At 36.4% G+C, this 20,043-nt stretch overlaps 1 protein-coding gene across 1 annotated transcript; it reads right to left on the bottom strand.

Annotated features, from left to right (window-relative positions):
- Positions 1–402: 402 nt before the first annotated feature.
- Positions 403–12,546, bottom strand: LOC113091579 (CD276 antigen homolog). The gene is made up of 7 exons (XM_026257143.1): positions 11,875–12,546; positions 7,405–7,464; positions 7,144–7,284; positions 1,483–1,529; positions 1,064–1,390; positions 832–935; positions 403–738 (listed from the first exon to the last, which is right to left on the bottom strand). Exons 3-7 carry the CDS (start codon positions 7,173–7,175, stop codon positions 712–714), a joined length of 537 nt encoding a protein of 178 aa, XP_026112928.1. The 5' UTR covers positions 7,176–7,284; positions 7,405–7,464; positions 11,875–12,546; the 3' UTR covers positions 403–711.
- Positions 12,547–20,043: the final 7,497 nt, after the last annotated feature.

The following is a 20,043-nucleotide window of genomic DNA, read 5'->3' as shown; positions in this document are numbered from 1 at the left end:
ATATTTCAGTTTCTTTAATGTCTCAAGATACACACCAGGAATGTTTTTTTCTAAGGCATGTTAATATAAATGTCTAAAATGTCCTAATTGAACTATGGCCTAACCCTGGTTTAGTCTAAACCCTGTCTGTGAAACCGGGCCTAAGATTATTTTAAAGATTTTGTGATGTTTTCATAAAATTTAAGCACATTTCCCTCTAATTTGTCAGTGATGTGATTTACTTTTGAGTTGTTTAATGTTGATGATTTTCATCAGATTTAATAATTTACTGGGGGGAAATAAATACAATATATTTTCATATTTATATATTCATATTTTTTTATATTTAAATCAGCAATCAATTATATAATCTAATCTAATAAAACTTCCAAAACAAGTGATACTGTATTACTATATATGATCCAAACATTGAGTAGTTCCTGTAAAAACATTTCTGAATATGTATTTCCTGTTAATAACATGATATTTCTAGCTCTACAAGATAGTTCAGAAAAGTTAAATATATTGCTGATGCCGTCACACAGAGCCGCTGCGCTGCTGGCGTCCTGAACTTGAATCCCAGCTCATGGATCTTTCCCGATCTCTCTCTCTCTCTCAGCTGACATTGAAGACATCAGGTGATGAGAAGCGCCTGCTCCGATGATATTGTAGTGAATATATAAAGTAGTTCTCCAGCTCCTCCTCCTTTATCCAGGCTTGGGACGCTGTGATTTATGAAGAAACCCCTGTGACACAGTTCTGGAACACATTCATCATTACAATATTTCGTTTGAGGCTGTCACTTAATTACAATGTGAAGTACATCTTGATTATGTTGCTGAATGAACTTACATTCAATGAAGATATAATACCAATAAACAGAGCAGAAATGATCATAACAGTCATCTCTGGTCTTGGTTCTGTGGCTTTACTGGGGAGTTGTCTTTCTGATCTCTCTGGAAGACAAAAGATTTACAGTTTTGGAGGAAAAACACAAAACATGAGTGCATCCTTTTATAATGTCAACGCAAAAGAACAAAGGCTGGAATGTAAAGATTTTTGTCAATCATGTAGTTTTACACACCTCGAGTGAAAAGTTCAACACCCTTGAGTACTGATTCCTTCATGATGATGTAGCAATTGTATAGTCCTGTATCATTGTGTTGAAGGTTGTTGAGTTTGATGGAGAAGTTTCCTCTCAGATACTCCTCAGGAAAGCTTTCAACTCTGTTCTTGTACTCTGGATCCTGTCTTTCCACAGAGACTTGACCATTAATAATGATATACACATTGTCGTCTCTGTGTATCCAGCGCACTGTGATGTTTTGATTTGGATTCAGAGGTTCTTCAGTAGAACAAGGTAAAACAGCAGAACCTCCAATAAAACCCTCAACAGTCTCCTGCAGAGACACTGAAAACAGAGAAAAGTTATGAAAAAAGAGGCAGTTTAGGAAACTCAAAAGGTAGATATTAGCTTCAGAAATTGTTCATTTTAGCGCTCACCTTCACTTGTTAAAAGACACAGAGGCAGGAAATAAAATAACCACCATCTGTAAACACAGAAATAGTTGACATTTCCTTTTAGCTGCAAGACATTTCTCCTACTGAGCTTAATCATAAACATATGCAATGAAGTACACGCAATATTTATCAAACTCTCGAAAGGTACAGTCACAAAAGCAACATTTCATAGGAGAAAAAATATATATATATATTAATTTTCCTTTATAATGTAGCGATGTATGAAGCACAGTGCACATTAAAGTAACTGTCAAACCATAAATGTTAAGCTGCAAAAGTTGGTTGAAATCTGAATCCTGCTTGTTCTGCGCATCGCTGTGTGAATGAATGAATGGCAGGAGATGTGCAGGTTTGTTTACTACATAGACTGAAGCGTGTGACGCTTGCAGTAATTTCAGCATCTGCCGTCTCAATGAGGACATAAATACATAAACAACATCATCAGAACTGTTCCGAGTCACTTCACAAGCATTTTACCATTTAATTTAGTAAAACCAGTGTCAAAATAAAAGTAGCCCGTCAAAATTTCATTTTTACATAAGGCATTGTGCTAGAAATATTACTATTATTTAGTAGAATGTATGTGATACTGCTACTACTGAAAAAAATATATAAAACTTAATAATTTAAAGAAATAAATCACACAATATTTCTTCCATGGTTTAATTTGAATAGCAAATCTCCTTTATTTACCAAAAAATAAAATGTGTTTAAATTTCATTACTTAAAAGACAAATTACATTTACATTAATTTTATTACAGGTTATTTTTAGTGATAAAAGGTTGTGGTTTTTTTTAATTAGCATATTTTAGTGTTTTGCTTTGGTACCGCAATTGGTACCAGAACTGTGGATTTTCACTGGGAGCGGTACCGAATACTAAAATTTTGGTACCCTGACAACACTAATGTGGCGCATGCTCTATATCAAGTCATCATAAATAACCCACACAAAAGTATAAGCATAAATACCTAGGGATGTCGTAAGTAATGAAATCTCCAAAAAAGACAATTTAAGCTGCGAACTGCATGTTTACGCAGGACACAAGAACGTTAATTAAAATGCATGTAACAAAATATATTCTGCAATTCGAGATCACATAAGGCACATAAGGCAACTCATATGCATTTTTATTTGTAATTTGGTGCACAAATTAAATTACATTAAATGTGCATAAAATTACAAATTTACCAATTTTACAAATCTAGTAGAACATATGCGAAAATGAAAATTTATATGCATAAAATACATTTTATATTCTGGCATTTATAAGTACTGTTGACTTCCAGCCTCTTCCACATTTTTTATCACTATCTATCTGCATGTCTCATCCATGAGTATGTGATATTGGACAGCAAGCATTTGGGAGTTTTGAGAAGTTGAATGAGCAAAAAAATATATAGTGAGCCCCTTTGTTAAAAAAAACCTGGAGTTTAGGAATAATAATAAAAAAAAAAAAAAATCATATTCACTCAGTATTACTTGATCTAATTCACAAATATCTCAAGTACACACAAGTCTCTAAACTTATTGTATATTGAACTTATGAAACAAAAAAAAAATCTGTATGTAATCATGCTGATTTTTTAAGAAAACTCTTCATGTGATATTAATTTACTATATGAAATGATATAAATATATAAATTTCCTGCCCCTAAATCTTAAATTTTGTGGTGATTCTAAATGCATTTTAACAGACTGAATCACGCAGAGAAATAAAGCGCTCTAAATGCGCGCACACTACTCTGATCTACTAGACTTCACAGCACTTTGTAGAAGTGTCTGGTTTTGGGCAAAATACAGGTGCTGGTCATATAATTAGAATATCATCAAAAAGTGAAAGTGATGTGACATTCAGCCAAGTATGGTGACCCATACTCAGAATTTGTGCTCTGCTTTTAACCCTTTCAAAGTGCACACACACAGAGCAGTGAACACACACACTGTGAGCACACACCCGGAGCAGTGGGTAGCCATTAATGCTGCGGCGCCCGGGGAGCAGTTGGGGGTTCAGTGCCTTGCTCAAGGGCACCTCAGTCGTGGTATTGAAGGTGGAGAGAGAGCTGTTCATGCACTCCCCCCACCCACAATTCCTGCCGGACCGAGAATCGAACTCACAACCTTTCGACTGCCAGTCCGACTCTCTAACCATTAGGCCACGACTTCCCAAAATAGTTGATTTCACTAATTCCATTCAAAAAGTGAAACTTGTATTTTCATTCATTACATGCAGATCGATATATTTCAAATGTTTTTCTTTTAATTTGGATGTTTATAACTAACAAGGAAAAATCCCAAATTCAGTATCTCAGAAAATTAGAATATTGTGGAAAGGTTCAATATTTAAGACACTTGGTGCCACACTCAGCTAATTAATCAGCTAATTAACTCTAAAAAACATGCAATAATTAAGATTCTCTAACCAACAGAAAATGTTACAAAACTCCCTAGAAGTTGAAGAAGTTGGCTGAAGACTCTCCAAGGGTCACAGCTGGAGAATTGCAGAAAATAACTGAGTCTCTGGTCCAAAAAAAAAACAAAACAAAAAAATAAATAAATAAATAAAAAATAAAAAAAATTGTCAAAAAGAACCTACATCACAACATGTTGTTTGCGAGGGTTACAAGAAAAATTATCCTAGCTCATTAAAAAACAATCCTAGCTCATTAAAAAACAAACTAAAGCATATTCAGTTATCATCAGCCATGACTAGAACTTTAAAGGGGGGGTGAAATGCTATTTCATGCATACTGCGTTTTTTACACTGTTAAAGAGTTGGATTCCCATGCTAAACATGGACAAAGTTTCAAAAATTAAGTTGTACGTTTGAAGGAGTATTTCTGTTCCCAAAATACTCCTTCCGGTTTGTCACAAGTTTCGGAAAGTTTTTTTCGAGTATGGCTCTGTGTGACGTTAGATGGAGCGGAATTTCCTTATATGGGTCCTGAGGACACTTCTGCCGGAAGAGCACGCGCTCCCGTATAGCAGAGCGCTGAGAGCACAACATACTTCACTGATCAGAGCGAGAGCGTCACGAAATGTCACAAAAGCAGTGTGTTTTTGGTTGCCAGGGCAAGACAACCCTGCACAGATTACCAAAAGAGAAACAGCATTAAGGGACCAGTGGATGGAGTTTATTTTTACAGAGCATCAACAGAGTTGTGCAAGTGTTTTTGTTTGTTCCCTGCATTTCGAAGATGCTTTTTTTACAAACAAGGCCCAGTTTGACGACGGATTTGCTTATCGTTTATTTCTTAAGGATAATGCAATCCCAACGAAAAAGGGTCACGATCGTGTGTCGGAACCGCAGGCGGTGAGTAAAACTGCTTCAAATATCTCTGCCTCCTTGTTAGTGCGTCCCCTCCCATGCCGGAGACCCGGGTTCAAGCCCCGCTCGGAGCGAGTCGTTGCTGCTGCTGCTCTCGTTCAGTTTCAGCCTCGGGATCTGATTCTGGATCATAAATAAACGTCTGAATCTGACTGTAAGCCATGGTTTGTTTTGGATGATGGTTTTTCCTTCACGGTAATGTCACAGTTAGTTTCCACATGCTCTCAACGCAAAAGCCTATTCGCACTCGTGATTCTTTAGCTCCGCCCACACGTCACGCCTCTAGACGCTCGTGTTTTTCCGGGAAAAATCGGTACAGACTATCTTTCTCTTATGAATATAATAAAACTAAAGACTTTTTGGAGTTATAAAGGATGCAGTACTAATCTATAGGTACTCAAGATTAACAGGAATGTCCCCCCCCCCCTTTAAATGGGACTGGCTTCTATGATCAGATGAAACTAAAAATGAGCTTTTTAGCAGTAAACACTCAAAATGGGTTTGATGAACACCGAGATAAAAAGTAAGTAAAATGAAATATACTGCTGTATTTTGATGTTGTGGGCCTATATTTCTGCTGGAGATCAAAGATCGAAAGGATTAACAAAGCAGATGAACTTTCACAGCCTTATGTGATCATATTTACCAAGGGTGCCAATATGTTTGGCCATGACTGTAAATCAAGTTTTCGACGATATCCTAATTATATGAACAGCACCTGTAGACCTTGAGCATGAAAGGGGAATGGCCCTTATCCAACAGCTCTTGCAGGAAGGACAATATCAGAGATATGTCTAGGGAAGTTGGGGCTGCGCCATGGGCTATACACCTGACAGAGAAGACAGACCGTTTAAGGACATAGAGTTGTTTCGTAGCTGGTTGTTTAGCCTGAGAGATTGTATTTAGTATGCTCTCAGGAAGGTCCACAGACTCCCAATGAGAGGACAAATATACAGAGCCCAAAGCTCTAGCTGGGGGTGCCATATCTTTCTGTATCTCCTGAGAAAGGAGGTCCCATCTCAGGGGAATGGGCCAAGGTCAATCTTCGAGTGAAAAGAAGTTTATAACCTCGTTGTATTATCCCCAAAACCCAGTCTGACACTCCGGGAATGGCCTGCCAGGCCTTTGCCCGCGTGACAAGGAAGGGGTTGGATTGGTTCAAGCGGTAGGCCGCCTTGTGGGGACCAGACACTAATTATAAGTGGAAGAGGCAATTTGCTCTATTTCTGTCTGATAAACTTAAGTTTTTTTTTTTTTTCCTCTCTGTAACAGCGGCTGGTTGTGTGGGTGCTAATTGGAAGGGCCCAATGTTCACAACTGCAATTACAACAAGCACACTGCCTTTGACACCAGGAATTGAATGGAGTGCTTGGAGGCATAAGAGAGGATGTAATGTTGTACTGAACTCAATGCTCTGACAGCAAGAGCAGTCAAACTTACAACATGTCGGGAAACTTACAGCTTGTACAGTATATTATCCTCCAGCAGAGAAAAGCGAGACTAGTGCTCTCAGTAAGAGCAGTCCAACTCATTGAGTGTGCGATCTCTGTGTGGGCAAAACCCAGTCAGGTGACATCCTCACTGTCCTTCTGCATCCTGCAGGATTCACTTGAATGTTCCCCACCCATTCTGGAGGGCTTCCTTGCCATAGGCTCATGCAGCTACTAACGAGCCACTGGTTCATTTTTAATACAGTGAAAGAACCAATGGCCATGCAGTTACACTGCATGATTGAAAAAAAAAGGCTTTAGTTTAAGAGAAAAAACTGATTTTCCTCATAGCAACTTTTAGAAAGATGCAGAAAGAGTGAGTATCGATAACTGAAAGTTCTGTTTGCACTAATTCCTTTTGAAACTGTGGGAATTCACTCATGAAATTTTACAAGCAATGATGAATATTAATTAATATAAATTCAAAATTAGGTCATGTTAAGTGCAAGAAAAATTTAGATTTTATGTTATTTGATGTTTTAGATTTGTGTTAATTTGATGTAGTATGTTAATGAGTGCACTGATCTATATTAAGGCTTAAACTTCAGTCTGTTATTCATACAAAGGAAGGAATCATGTTGCTTCAGAACTATACAAGTTAATTTCATGCTAATTTTAGTGTGCTTTTTAGAGACCCTTCCTTATTAAGACTTCTTAATAAAGATTTAATAACATTTAATAATATCATATGATACTTGATATAATAAATCAAAAATATTTTTTCTTGAATTAAATAACTGACATTTATATTTAAATGCATACATTTGTAAAAATATGCTTTGTAAAATGTACATCAGCTGGTCTATGTAGAAACATCAAACTTTACCTTCTGAGATTTCCAGTTTCCCATAAGTCCATGTTGACAACAGTGAATTACTGTTTTTAACACCAGATGTACACGTTCAACTTCCAAAACCAGACGTGGTTCATTTAGAAGCAATCATCTTTAGTTTTATTGAAGTAAATTCTGGAATAATAAAAAAACTAATTCATTACACATTCTTCCAAAACAATGAATGAAGCAACTCACAGTGACAAATACACGGATGTAAAATTAAGCTTTTTGTATTAAATCAAGGTTACTCACCACAAACATGCCAAGTATGTACAGGGGACTGCAAACAGCTTCTGATCCAGTTAAGTTTTTCTAATTAAAAGCATCAAGTATTACAAATATAACACTGCTTTTAGCCAATGCAAGCAACACGATGAGCAAATACATTACACATTTATATTATGTTACGTAAGCTCACAGTACATACATACACATATCCTGTGTTAGCTATACATTCAATGCACAAGTAAACACACAACTGCATTTCTTGTCTGCCACCTATAGTACCCACTTTTATTTTGAAATATGTTTCACACATTCAATTTGACTTTCCCCAGCAACAAAACAAAATATTAGTGAAATATTATATATATATATATATATATATATATATATATATATATATATACACACAAAACACACATGCATACATTTTGGGTTTTGTATGGTGTGTGTAATTTTGATGGGTTTACAGTGTTAATTACTTTCAGGTGTGTCTTGTTCCTTATCTTTAAATGTTCTGTTACAGACTAGAAGATTATCAGTAGTGTGTAACAAAGAACAGGAACTAAAAGCATAGGAACATATATTTTAAGACATTTTAACATTTTAAATTAGCTGCTTAGGCTTCTTTACAGCATTAGAGATGAGTGTATATGTTTCAACTGTAGCTACTATGGTACTGACATGGGTACAATTGAAACAAATTTACTTGTCTTAAACTAATTGTGAAAAAAAGGACTCCTTATATGCATTCATTAAAAAAAAATCATTGGCTACATTAGAGTTGTTTAACTAACTTTTAAATTTATAATCAATTATTTAAGATTATTATTTTAATAGCATTTTACAATATTTTAATCATGATACCTATTCTAAAATGGTATTTCAAAGGTATATATTAAATATTCTAATCATTAACAATGATAAAATTAAATTTGCTGCTTTATAACGCTGAAAAAATTCCTAAAAGTTTTCCATCCAGGAAACTGGACAATTGGTTTAGTTAATCGGTTTGAGCAAATCGGAGTCATGACATGTCAATGGAGAACAAAATGAAAGTGAAAGTGACTTTACATTAGTGCTGGGCGGTTTGACCAAAAATGTATATCACATTTTTTTTTTCAAAATTATATTTTCCGGTTTATGACATTTTATTTTTCATGCATAATCAAGTTGTACAGTGCATTTTCTGCTGGTTGATATTCCAAGATGTGCTGGCGGCTAAGGTGCTGGAGAAAATTGCTCATGTTGCCTCCTTTGGCGACAATTTTAGCCTGACAGCACTTGCATAAAATGGATGTTTGGTCGACATCGGATTTTTGGAAACCAAAAAACCTCCAAACAACAGACCCGGCTCCTCTTTTTGGCTACAACGCCTGTTTCACACATACTCTGCCTGCATACATATGCAGCACGGACTCATTGTGCTTTCACACAGGACATGTTTGCAGTCCGCTACTGATCTGCATTTGTTCAGTCCACAAACACAACATTTGTTCATTGTTTTGATTTCATATGTAAAAAAAAATAAATAAAAATAATAATAATTATTATTATAATATTATATATATTATCAGCATTTTAAGTCTTATCACAGAACAGTAACGATCTTTCATATAGACATTAGTTTAAACTCTGTAAATATAAAAAACGCATTATTCATGCATTTTACTGCTAGGTTTGTATAATAAGCTGCTCAAGCAAGTGGCAAAACATTTAAACACAATAATTAGCCTATGACTTTTCTTGCTAAAATATTTAAAATTAAAAAACCACAGACATAAACAGTCTTGTGCATTTTGCATTTAAATCTTTATCACAAGCAATCGCTTTGTTTTTCTGCTTCCATAAAAGTGAACATATATATTGTTTTCCTTGTTTATCTAAAAGTGCTATTTTTCTTATTTTAAACTTAGCCAAAAACCCATGTGACTGCGTTTCTATGTCAATCCATGTTAATTTTTCCAGCGAACAATGCGCTTTCAGTTTAATTCAGTGCCTGCAGCACAGCAAAAATAGACTAGACGTTAACAATCGCTGCACTGCTGCAGACACCCTGCTCCTTGAACACACGACGGACCGCAACCTTGTGCAGCTGAAATCCGTTAATACGCACTGCAGACTGTGTATGTGTGAAACAGGCATTATAACATAACACCAGAGCACTGATGTGTTTACCCCCACGCCTTGCAGTCGCTGCTCAGACGTGCAACATTGTAAAGGGTCTGTCTGAAACAGTGTCACGCGGCCGCGGCGCAGCATAGCGTTTCACTAATTTAAATTAGTTCATAGAAATGAATTTAAGAATGAATTAGGATTGTTTAAAGCAGTGGTTCTCAAAGTGTCAGGCTCTATCTAGTGGTTACGCAGGGGAATCACTAAATTAAATATTAATGTTAATACATTAATTTAATTTTTGAGTAAGGTTTTTTTGTTTGCTTTTACATTTAAGTACAGTTATGTAACTTTTGTTAGAACACATTTTAATTTAAACTTTCATTCATTGCAGTCTTTCATTTATCTGTATGTAAGCACAGTGTAGTGTTAATGTTCAAACTGTGTATTTAAAATGGTAAAGTGGCTGAAAATAAATATTCTCATTAGAATAAAACAGCCTCATTTTTTAACTGTACAGGTGTAGCTGAATAGTTTGGCCTACTAAGCTGCTGAATTTAATGTTGGTCATTATGGTGGAAATTAGAGAGCCAAATATTTTCTGAACTCGAGTAACTCGATTACAAAAATTGATAGAGGCAAATTCCTCTGCCTCGAAGCCTCTTTTAATTTATTTTAAATCTCACGTCAGGTTCTTTCAAAATTATTTTTTTAATGTGACAAGGCGTTTAGGTCACCCACAAAGCAGAAGGAGACACAAGGAGTCAGCAGTGTTTTGATTTGAGGGCGCAGGCAAATGTAAAGAGAACGTCATGTTGTGTGTCCATTGCAAGATAGAGTTGGCATACCACAACTAGAGCCCTATGATTTCCGCGATGAAGAACACTTGGAGGGATTCGTGGAATCCAGTCATAAAAACGGAATTTCCAGTTTAACACGGCACGGAATTTGCCAAATTTCTAATGACTTCATAAAAAATAGGTCATTGCACTTACATCAAATCACGATATGGACTAATATCTGTAAATATTAAGCCGAAAGTGAAAGTGACATGACATTCAGCCAAGTATGGTGACCCATACTCAGAATTTGAGCTCTGCATTTAATCATTCCGAAGTGCACACACACAGAGCAGTGAACACACACACACACTGTGAACACACACCCGGAGCAGTGGGCAGCCATTTATGCTGCAGCGCCCGGGGAGCAGTTGGGGGTTCAGTGCCTTGCTCAAGAGCACCTCAGTCGTGGTATTGAAGGTGGAGAGAGAACTGTACATGCACTCCCCCCACCTACAATTCCTGCCGGCCCTAGACTCGAACTCACAACCCATCGATTGGGAGGCCGACTCTCTAACCACGACTTCCCTAAATCTGTATCTGCAATACATCTATAGGACGTTTCCTTTTAGATGTAAAATGGCTGTCTGTTAGATGTCTAGATGATCTGTTGCTGGTTCCAGACTCAAATTCGAAACTATAGTTTTCCACCAAAATAAAAGATCAGCTGGTTTCAGTCTTAAAGGTACAAGGGTTTCTCTTGCAAGTGCAGCACAAAATACTCATTTATATGCCAAAATATTTTACAAAAACCTTTAAATAATATTGTATTTGGATTGTGTGCTTCTATGCGTTTTTAACAATAAATCCATATCTCCGCAAAATTAAGTTTGGTATTATTTTAATCTGTTTTAAACGGTATGTTTCCAAAATAAAACTGCTTTTTCACAATTTTGAACATGTGGAAGTTTAAGTTGATGGTCAAGACCTTGCAGCCAGTCATTTTTAACCTTTATAATGCACCGGGTTGACCTAAATGCAAAGGCTCGAACTGACAGTTGTGTATTTACTCATGGAGAAAGGTACGCCGGTGAAACAACGTCGCGTTATCAACGATGATTCCCTTTTTTAAAAAAGAAACCCCTCATTCCACGTTAATCCAACGTCTACAGAACGACCATAAAGTCAAATGGTGAAACAGCGTCCAGAATTCAACGTGGTTCCAATTTGCCAACTCGCAAGGTCATTTGTTTCAACTGTCAAATGCCGGCGGGATTAGCGTTTTAAAAAATCGCTATTTTCAACAAAAGTGACTTTTCGGGGGATGAAAGGCGTCGTCTGTTTTAACAGAGAGCCCCAGAGATGATGCCATGTCGTTAAGTTAGTGAGAACTGATCATATTAACCTGCGACAAAATGCTGCCCAAAGTTTTCTTTAGAGCGTAGTTTAAAAGTTAACCTTGGCACGTGCAGGCTAGCTACAATTCGCTTCATCAAACAAATGTCATGCGCAATGTTATCTTCCTTTTCCTATAACGTTACGTCATTTGGGCTTCATAAGATAATACAATTAAAATCCAAGAAATGATATAAAGAATGCGACAAACCTTCGGAGAAATGAGAGGTCCTTCGCTTCTCAAAAGTGAAAGTAGTTTCTCCTCAGCGCCCTCCGAGATTCACATGCCAACCTGTGGGATTGTCCCCGCTTTTATATAAATAGCCGCAAACTTTCCAACGCGAAAGTTTTTTTTTTTTTTCGGCCAAAGCCTCCTCATTTTCTTGTGAATATTATTGGTGCGTTCAAGTCATCTCATAGATCGTATTTACGAGGGGAATGCACATGAACGCTTCCACAATATAGGGAAGCAATACCAGTGGGGAGCTCGGGATTTTCTTTAAACCCCGATCTGTCAGTGATTAACCTGGCAATACTTAAAGGTATTTATTTCGCTGTGTTATAGTCAGGCTTTTCTATTTACAGCACAGTAAGTTAATCGACGACGCATCATATGGCATTATAGCAATGCAACTTAACAATAAAGAACGAAGTATACCTAATGCACATTTGTTCTTCATTTTCTAGAACAAGAGTTTCAGAACATTGCTGTATTTTTGTGTTATTAATTCAGTGAAAGTAGCCTACTCCGCCATCTCGCTCCGACGAAAGTGACTTGAACGCACATGCCGTCGTCAGCACGACTTCCCACCTCGTGCGTACGAACTTGGAGGACTTGAATTCAGCACCAGTTCAACCGGTTCAACCCAGAAACCTAGATTCTTCGATCCTTTGCCCATGTGTAGGCTGTGTAGCTGTCAGTTTATAACTTGAATAAATATATCACATATTATATGTAGCTACACATCCCTGCATCTGCATACACTTTTTTTAAACACACAATTCAATACTTAAATCACTTTTTTGAAGCTCAGCTTGGTATAACGGTTGTAATAGTTGCAACATGTCTTTCTTCGATCAACCTTGAGATAAACTGCGTCCCGAAGCATTCTGCCACCAGGTGTTTCCTATTATCGCTCGGATGCATAGCAACGGTGCGAGATAGGGTAGAGCTGACCAAAGGACCATCCTGCCCGGATAGGTGGAGCTACCTATATATATATATGTGTGTGTGTATATATATATATATATATATATATATATATATATATATATATATATATATATATATATATACATATCATCTGGAGATGAGTTACAAGATGTACATAATATCATAGGTGGAGCCAGTATTGCTCATATTTGTTTTTATGTTTTATGTAATAATGGAGGAGACAGGACTACCTCAGGCTTAGCCCAGACTGAGGCCAGGTAAATTACACTGGTTTGCTGTGTCCTGTCTGATTGATACAACTTTAAATGCAGGTATTGGCTTGAAGCTTACTTAAATAATGTAATAATACATATGAAAAACTACAAAACACACACACACACACACACACACACACACACACACAGACACACACACACATACATAGCAGTTCAAATGCTGAATGATATCTTACAAAGGTATCATTTTATGTAGTTTATTGCCTTGCCATGGTGATCATATGTAGACGTTTGTAACCCAGATTTTTTAGGCAGCTAACCAGAAAAATAAATCTGAAAAAAAAACAAAAAACAAATAGAGTGTAGTGCAGCTTAATGTTCAGCGGAGCAGTGCTATAGAAAAAAAAACACATAAAAAAAAATTGAATTTTACAACGTGATGCATTGTTGTAGATTAAACTACCGAAGTATATTTAGTAGGCAACTTTAAATTTAATTAAAGCTGCAAGCAGCATTTACGGGGTTCAAGCACTTAAGGGATCTTAGGTGGTCAGAGCCAACCTGGACATATATGGATGGCCGTTAAACACATCCAAAATGGAGAATAGGCTAACAGACAGACACACACACTGAAATTAAATGATTAAACTCGTTTTTAAGATTTTAGATGTCATTTTCAGGTTTCACTGTAATCATAATGTGGTAAAATTTTAAAAACTGATATGTCTGAATGAACAAAATGGAAAACTTTAACTCAATGAGATTTGAAATGTTGTAAGAGTGTTTTTTGTATTGTTTAGGCATTACATCCTTTCAACTGTACAGTTTAAGTTAGCTGAATGAGCCCATTAGTGGTTTTCCGCTGCCATCTAGTGGTTATAAATGGCAATTTCTCATATATCAATGTGTTAATCCTTTTAACTCTTAGTGTTTTTTGCCCAATATCTCTTAAATATGGCATGCTCGTTTAGAATGAAATTATGCATTATTTTACACAGTTTTGATAATTTGTGGGCTTTCTGTTTGTATTAATAGGCATTTGTGTACACTATGCAAATAACATATTATAAAATTACTGGTTTATAGTTGTCCAAATGCAATTGTTCAACATGTTTTTGATAATTATTGACCTTCTGAGTCTAGAGAATTGTACTTCAGTGGTTTTATTGATTTTCAGCTTAAAGCCTTGGAATACTTTGCCAAAGTAACTTTTTCAAATAATCTTGAATATTTAATTAACAGATTTATTGACAAAATTGGTCCCAGAGGCAAAGTTTTTCAGAATGAGGAGATCTATCATATGATATGAAGATTTTGTGTTTTTGAGTGAATATATGTGCATTTTCAAACAGTTTGAGGCCATTTACCATCTAAATCTTGTGTTATGAGACCTTTTCTACTGTTATAGCGCCACCTATGGATCAATCTCCATGAAACTTTGCAGCCTTGTTGAGAGTCACCTGTTACATGATTTCACCTAGTTTCATAAAGTTTTGAGTTTTCGTTTAGGTTTTATAGGCTTTGGGGTATGTTTGGCCACACCCCTTTTTCTAAATTACCCCTTTACAGCTAACCAAAGGACAAAATTCAACATTTTTTTGATAATTATTGATCTAGAGAGTCCACAGAATATTACTGCAGTGGTTTGGTTCTGATCGGGCAAAAAATCTAGGACTAGTTCGCAAAAGTAAGTTTTTAACATATTTGTGAATAACAATTGAACGATTTGATTGACAGCAATGGTTCTTGAGGCAAAGTTGTGCATTATGAGGAGATCTATCAAATGATATGCATATTGTGTTGATATGTGAAACACCACGTGATTACAGAGCCATACAACTCGTTAGCGCCAACTAGTGGCCGATTTCTTTCAAAATTCTTACAGACCTTAAGGTTCATGAGTCGAACGTACCCAGCGAGTTTCGTTCCGATCAACATCCGTTAACCCTTTCAAATAGGTGCTTAAAATTGTTTGGCCAATGGCGGCCATGTTTTTTGAGATATGCAAATGTCCTCATAGGTACTTGTGCCCCTTCAGACCAAGACACTGCATACCAATTTTCAAGTCGATCGAGCCAACGGTTGACTAGTTATAGCCATTTATGTGTTTTTTCTATCTTATTGCGCCCCCAAGTGGCAGAGATGCGCAATTTTTTTTATTTTACCCAAAATTGAGCTCGTACATATGTGTACCAAGTTTGGTGAAGTTATCTCATTCCGTTCAAGAGTTATAGTTAAAATAGCATTTGGCCAACGTTACTATAGACGCTTTTTGGCATACTGTTTCGCGTAAAAATTGAAATTTCAACTTTTTTTTGATAATTATTGATATTGAGTGTCCAGGGAATATTTCTGAAGTGGTTTGGTTCTGATTGGTTGAAAATCCTAGGACTAGTTCGCAAAAGTAGGTTTCGGATATAGCTCGATTTTGCGAGAAAACGGTGTGTCGTAGACCCCAAAAAGGCGCCGTGCACTTTTGTTCGGGCTAACCCAAGGATTGCTGTGATGCCATGTTTTTGAGTTTATGGCTAACGGTTTACGATTCACGGCCAAAAACGTCCAAAATTTTTGTTTTTTGCGCTATAGCGCCCCCGTTTGGCCGATTGGGCTGAGACTTTGATACGTTCTCCCCAAAATGAGCTCTACGATCTGTCCAAATTTCAGCTCTCTAGGCCTTACGGTTTGGGCTGCACGTTCAGTTCTAGGGCGGAAGAATAATAATAATAATAATTAAAGCTGCAAGCAGCATTTACCGGGGTTCAAGCACATTAAGGCCTCTGAGGTGGTCTGAGCCAACCTGGATGCATGGATGACAGTTAAACACATCCAAAATGGAGAACAGGCTAACAGACAGACACACACACTGAAAGTAAATGATTAGACTACTAAATGTATACTCTATAAGCATATGCACACACACACACACACACACACACACACACACAGAAAGACACACATATACATGCACAAACATTTTGTTGCAGATATAGGTATTTGAAATAAGTGATAGGTGACAAGAAACTTATTGCAAGTCTTCTCTTTTTAAGAGTTTAGATGTCATTTTCAGGTTAAACTGTAATCACAATGTGGCAAAATAGTAAAAACTGATATATCTGTAAGAACAAAATGGAAAACATTGACTCAATGAGATTTAAAATGTTATAACAGTTACATTTTTAATGTTTTGGGATGAATTCATGAATCCTTTCAACAGTGCTGTTCAACTTAACTGAATGAGCCCATTAGTGGTCTTCCACTGCCATCTAGAGGTTATAAATTGCATTTACTCAAGCAACACTGTTTATAAACATAACTGTTATAGTGTTTTTTTTTTTTTTTTTGCCCAATCTCTCTTAAATTTTGCATGCTTGTTTAGAATGAAATTATGCATTGTTTTACACAGTTTTGATAATGTGTGGGCTTTCTGTTTGTATTAATAGGCCTTTGTGTACACTATGAAAAGAACATATTATAAAATTACTGGTTTATAGTTGTCCAAATGCAATTGTTCAACATGTTTTTGATAATTATTGACCTTCAGAGTCTACAGAATTGTACTTCAGTGGTTTTATTGATTTTCATCTTAAACCGTATCACAAGTATGCCAAAGTAACTTTTTAAAATAATCTTGAATATTTAATTAACAGCTTTATTGACAACATTGGTCCCAGAGGCAAAGTTGTTCAGAATGAGGAGGTCTATCATATGATATGAAGATTTAGTGTTTTTGAGTGAATATATGAGCATTTTCAAACAATTTGGGGCCATTTACCATATAAATCTTGTGTTTTGAGACTTTTCTACTGTTATAGCGCCACCTATGGTCTGATCTCCATGAAACTTTGCATGCTTGTTAAGAGTAACCTGTTACATGATTTCACTGAGTTTCATAAAGTTTTGAGTTTTCGTTTAGGCTTTATAGGCTTTGGGGTATGTTTGGCCACACCCCTTTTTCTATATTACCCCTTTACAGCTAACCAAAGGACAAAATTCAACATTTTTTTAATAATTAATGATTTAGAGAGTCCACAGAATATTACTGCAGTGGTTTGGTTCCGATCGGGCCAAAAACCTAGGACTAGTTCGCAAAAGTAGGTTTTTAACATATTTGTGAATAACAATTGAACGATTTGATTGACAGCAATGGTTCTTGAGGCAAAGTTGTGCATTATGAGGAGATCTATCAAATGATATGCATATTGTGTTGATATGTGAAACACCACGTGATTACAGAGCCATAAAACTCGTTAGCGCCAACTAGTGGCCGATTTCTTTCAAAATTCTTACAGACCTTAAGGTTCATGAGTCGAACGTACCCAGCGAGTTTCGTTCCGATCAACATCCGTTAACCCTTTCAAATAGGTGCTTAAATTTGTTTGGCCAATGGCGGCCATGTTTTTTGAGATATGCAAATGTACTCATAGGTACTTGTGCCCCTTCAGACCAAGACACTGCATACCGATTTTCAAGTCGATCGAGCCAACGGTTGCCTAGTTATAGCAATTTATGTGTTTTTTCTATCTTATAGCGCCCCCAAGTGGTAGAGATGTGCAATTTTTTTTATTTGACCAAAGATTGAGCTCATACATATGTGTACCGAGTTTGGTGAAGATATCTCATTCCGTTCAAGAGTTATAGTCAAAATAGCATTTGGCTAACGTTAGCATAGACGCTTTTTGGTGTACTGTTTCGCGTAAGAATTGAAATTTCAACTTTTTTTTGATAATTATTGATATTGAGTGTCCAGGGAATATTTATGAATTGGTTTGGTTCTGATTGGTTTAAAATCCTAGGACTAGTTCGCAAAAGTAGGTTTCGGATATAGCTCGATTTTGCGAGAAAATGGGTGCGTCGTAGACCCCAAAAAGGCGCCGTGCACTTTTGTTCGGGCTAACCCAAGGATTGCAACAATGCCATGTTTTTGAGTCTACGGCTAACGGTTTACGATTTACGGCCAAAAATGTCCAAAATTTTAGTTTTTTGCGCTGTAGCGCCCCCGTTAGGCCGATTGGGTCGAGACTCGGTATCTGACAAGAAGGCCGGACTACTACATTCTGACCAAATTTCAGCTTTCTAGGCCTTACGGTTTGGGCTGCACGAACAGTTTGAGTGGAGAATAATAATAATAATAATAATAATAATAATAAAAATCCTAACAAATACAATAGGGTTTCAGCACTGCGTGCTTGAACCCCTAATAATTAAAGCTGCAAGCAGCATTTTACGGGGTTCAAGCATTTAAGGCCTCTGAGGTGGTCTTGGCTAACCTGGATGCATGGATGACAGTTAAAGACATCCAAAATGAAGAATAGGCTGGCAGACAGACACAAACACTGAAATTAAATGATTAAACTAGTTTTTAACAGTTTAGATGTCATTTTCAGGTTAAACTGTAATCACAATGTGGCAAAATTGTAAAAACTGATATATCTGTATGAACAAAATGGAAAACATTGACTCAATGAGATTTAAAATGTTATAACAGTTAATTTTTTTTATGTTTTGGCATGAATTAATGAATCCTTTCAACAGTACGGTTCAACTTTGCTGAATGAGCCCATTAGTGGTCTCCCGCTGCCATCTAGTGGTTCTAAATTGCATTTACTCAAGCAACACTGTGTTTTTAAATATAACTGTTATAGTGTTGTTATTTTTTTGACCAATCTCTCTTAAATTTTGCATGCTTGTTTAGAATGAAATTATGCATTATTTTACACAGTTTTGATAATTTGTGGGCTTTCTGTTTGTATTAATAGGCCTTAGTGTACACTATGCAAATAACATATTATAAAATTACTGGTTTATAGTTGTCCAAATGCAACTGTTCAACATGTTTTTGATAATTATTGACCTTCAGAGTCTAGAGAATTGTACTTCAGTGGTTTTATTGATTTTCAGCTTATACCCTATCACTAGTTTGCCAAAGTAACTTTTTGAAATAATCTTGAATATTTAATTAACAGCTTTATTGACAACATTGGTCCCAGAGGCAAAGTTGTTCAGAATGAGGAGATCTATCATATGATATGAAGATCTAGTGTTATTGAGTGAATATATGAGCATTTTCAAACAATTTGAGGCCATTTACCATATAAATCTTGTGTTTTGAGACCTTTTCTACTGTTATAGCGCCACCTATGGTGCGATCTCCATGAAACTTTGCATGCTTGTTAAGAGTTACCTGTTACATGTTCTCACCACGTTTCATAAAGTTTTGAGTTTTCGTTTAGGTTTTATAGGCTTTGGGGTATGTTTGGCCACACCCCTTTTCTTAATTACCCATTTAACGCTAACCAAAGTACAAAATTGAACATTTTTTTGATAATTATTGATCTAGACAGTCCACAGAATATTACTGCAGTGGTTTGGTTCCGATCGGACAAAAAACCTAGGACTAGTTCGCAAAAGTAGTTTTTTAACATATTTGTGAATAACAATTGAACGATTTGATTGACAGCAATGGTTCTTGAGGCAAAGTTGTGCATTATGAGGAGATCTATCAAATGATATGCATATTGTGTTGATATGTGAAACACCACGTGATTACAGAGCCATAAAACTCGTTAGCGCCAACTAGTGGCCGATTTCTTTCAAAATTCTTACAGACCTTAAGGTTCATGAGTCGAACGTACCCAGCGAGTTTCGTTCCGAACAACATCCGTTAACCCTTTCAAATAGGTGCTTAAAATTGTTTGGCCAATGGCAGCCATGTTTTTTGAGATATGCAAATGTCCTCATAGGTACTTGTGCCCCTTCAGACCAAGACACTGCATACCAATTTTCAAGTCGATCGAGCCAACGGTTGCCTAGTTATAGCCATTTATGTGTTTTTTAAATCTTATTGCGCCCCCAAGTGGCAGAGATGCGCAATTTTTTTTATTTGACCAAAGATTGAGCTCATACATATGTGTACCAAGTTTGGTCAAGATATCTCATTCCGTTCAAGAGTTATAGTCAAAATAACATTTGGCTAACGTTAGCATAGACGCTT

Source organism: Carassius auratus, unplaced genomic scaffold (assembly GCF_003368295.1).
Source record: "Carassius auratus strain Wakin unplaced genomic scaffold, ASM336829v1 scaf_tig00214234, whole genome shotgun sequence".
NCBI classification, from domain to species: Eukaryota; Metazoa; Chordata; class Actinopteri; order Cypriniformes; family Cyprinidae; genus Carassius; species Carassius auratus.
Note: the sequence above shows the minus strand (reverse complement) of the source record. Positions and strands in the feature narration are given on the sequence as shown.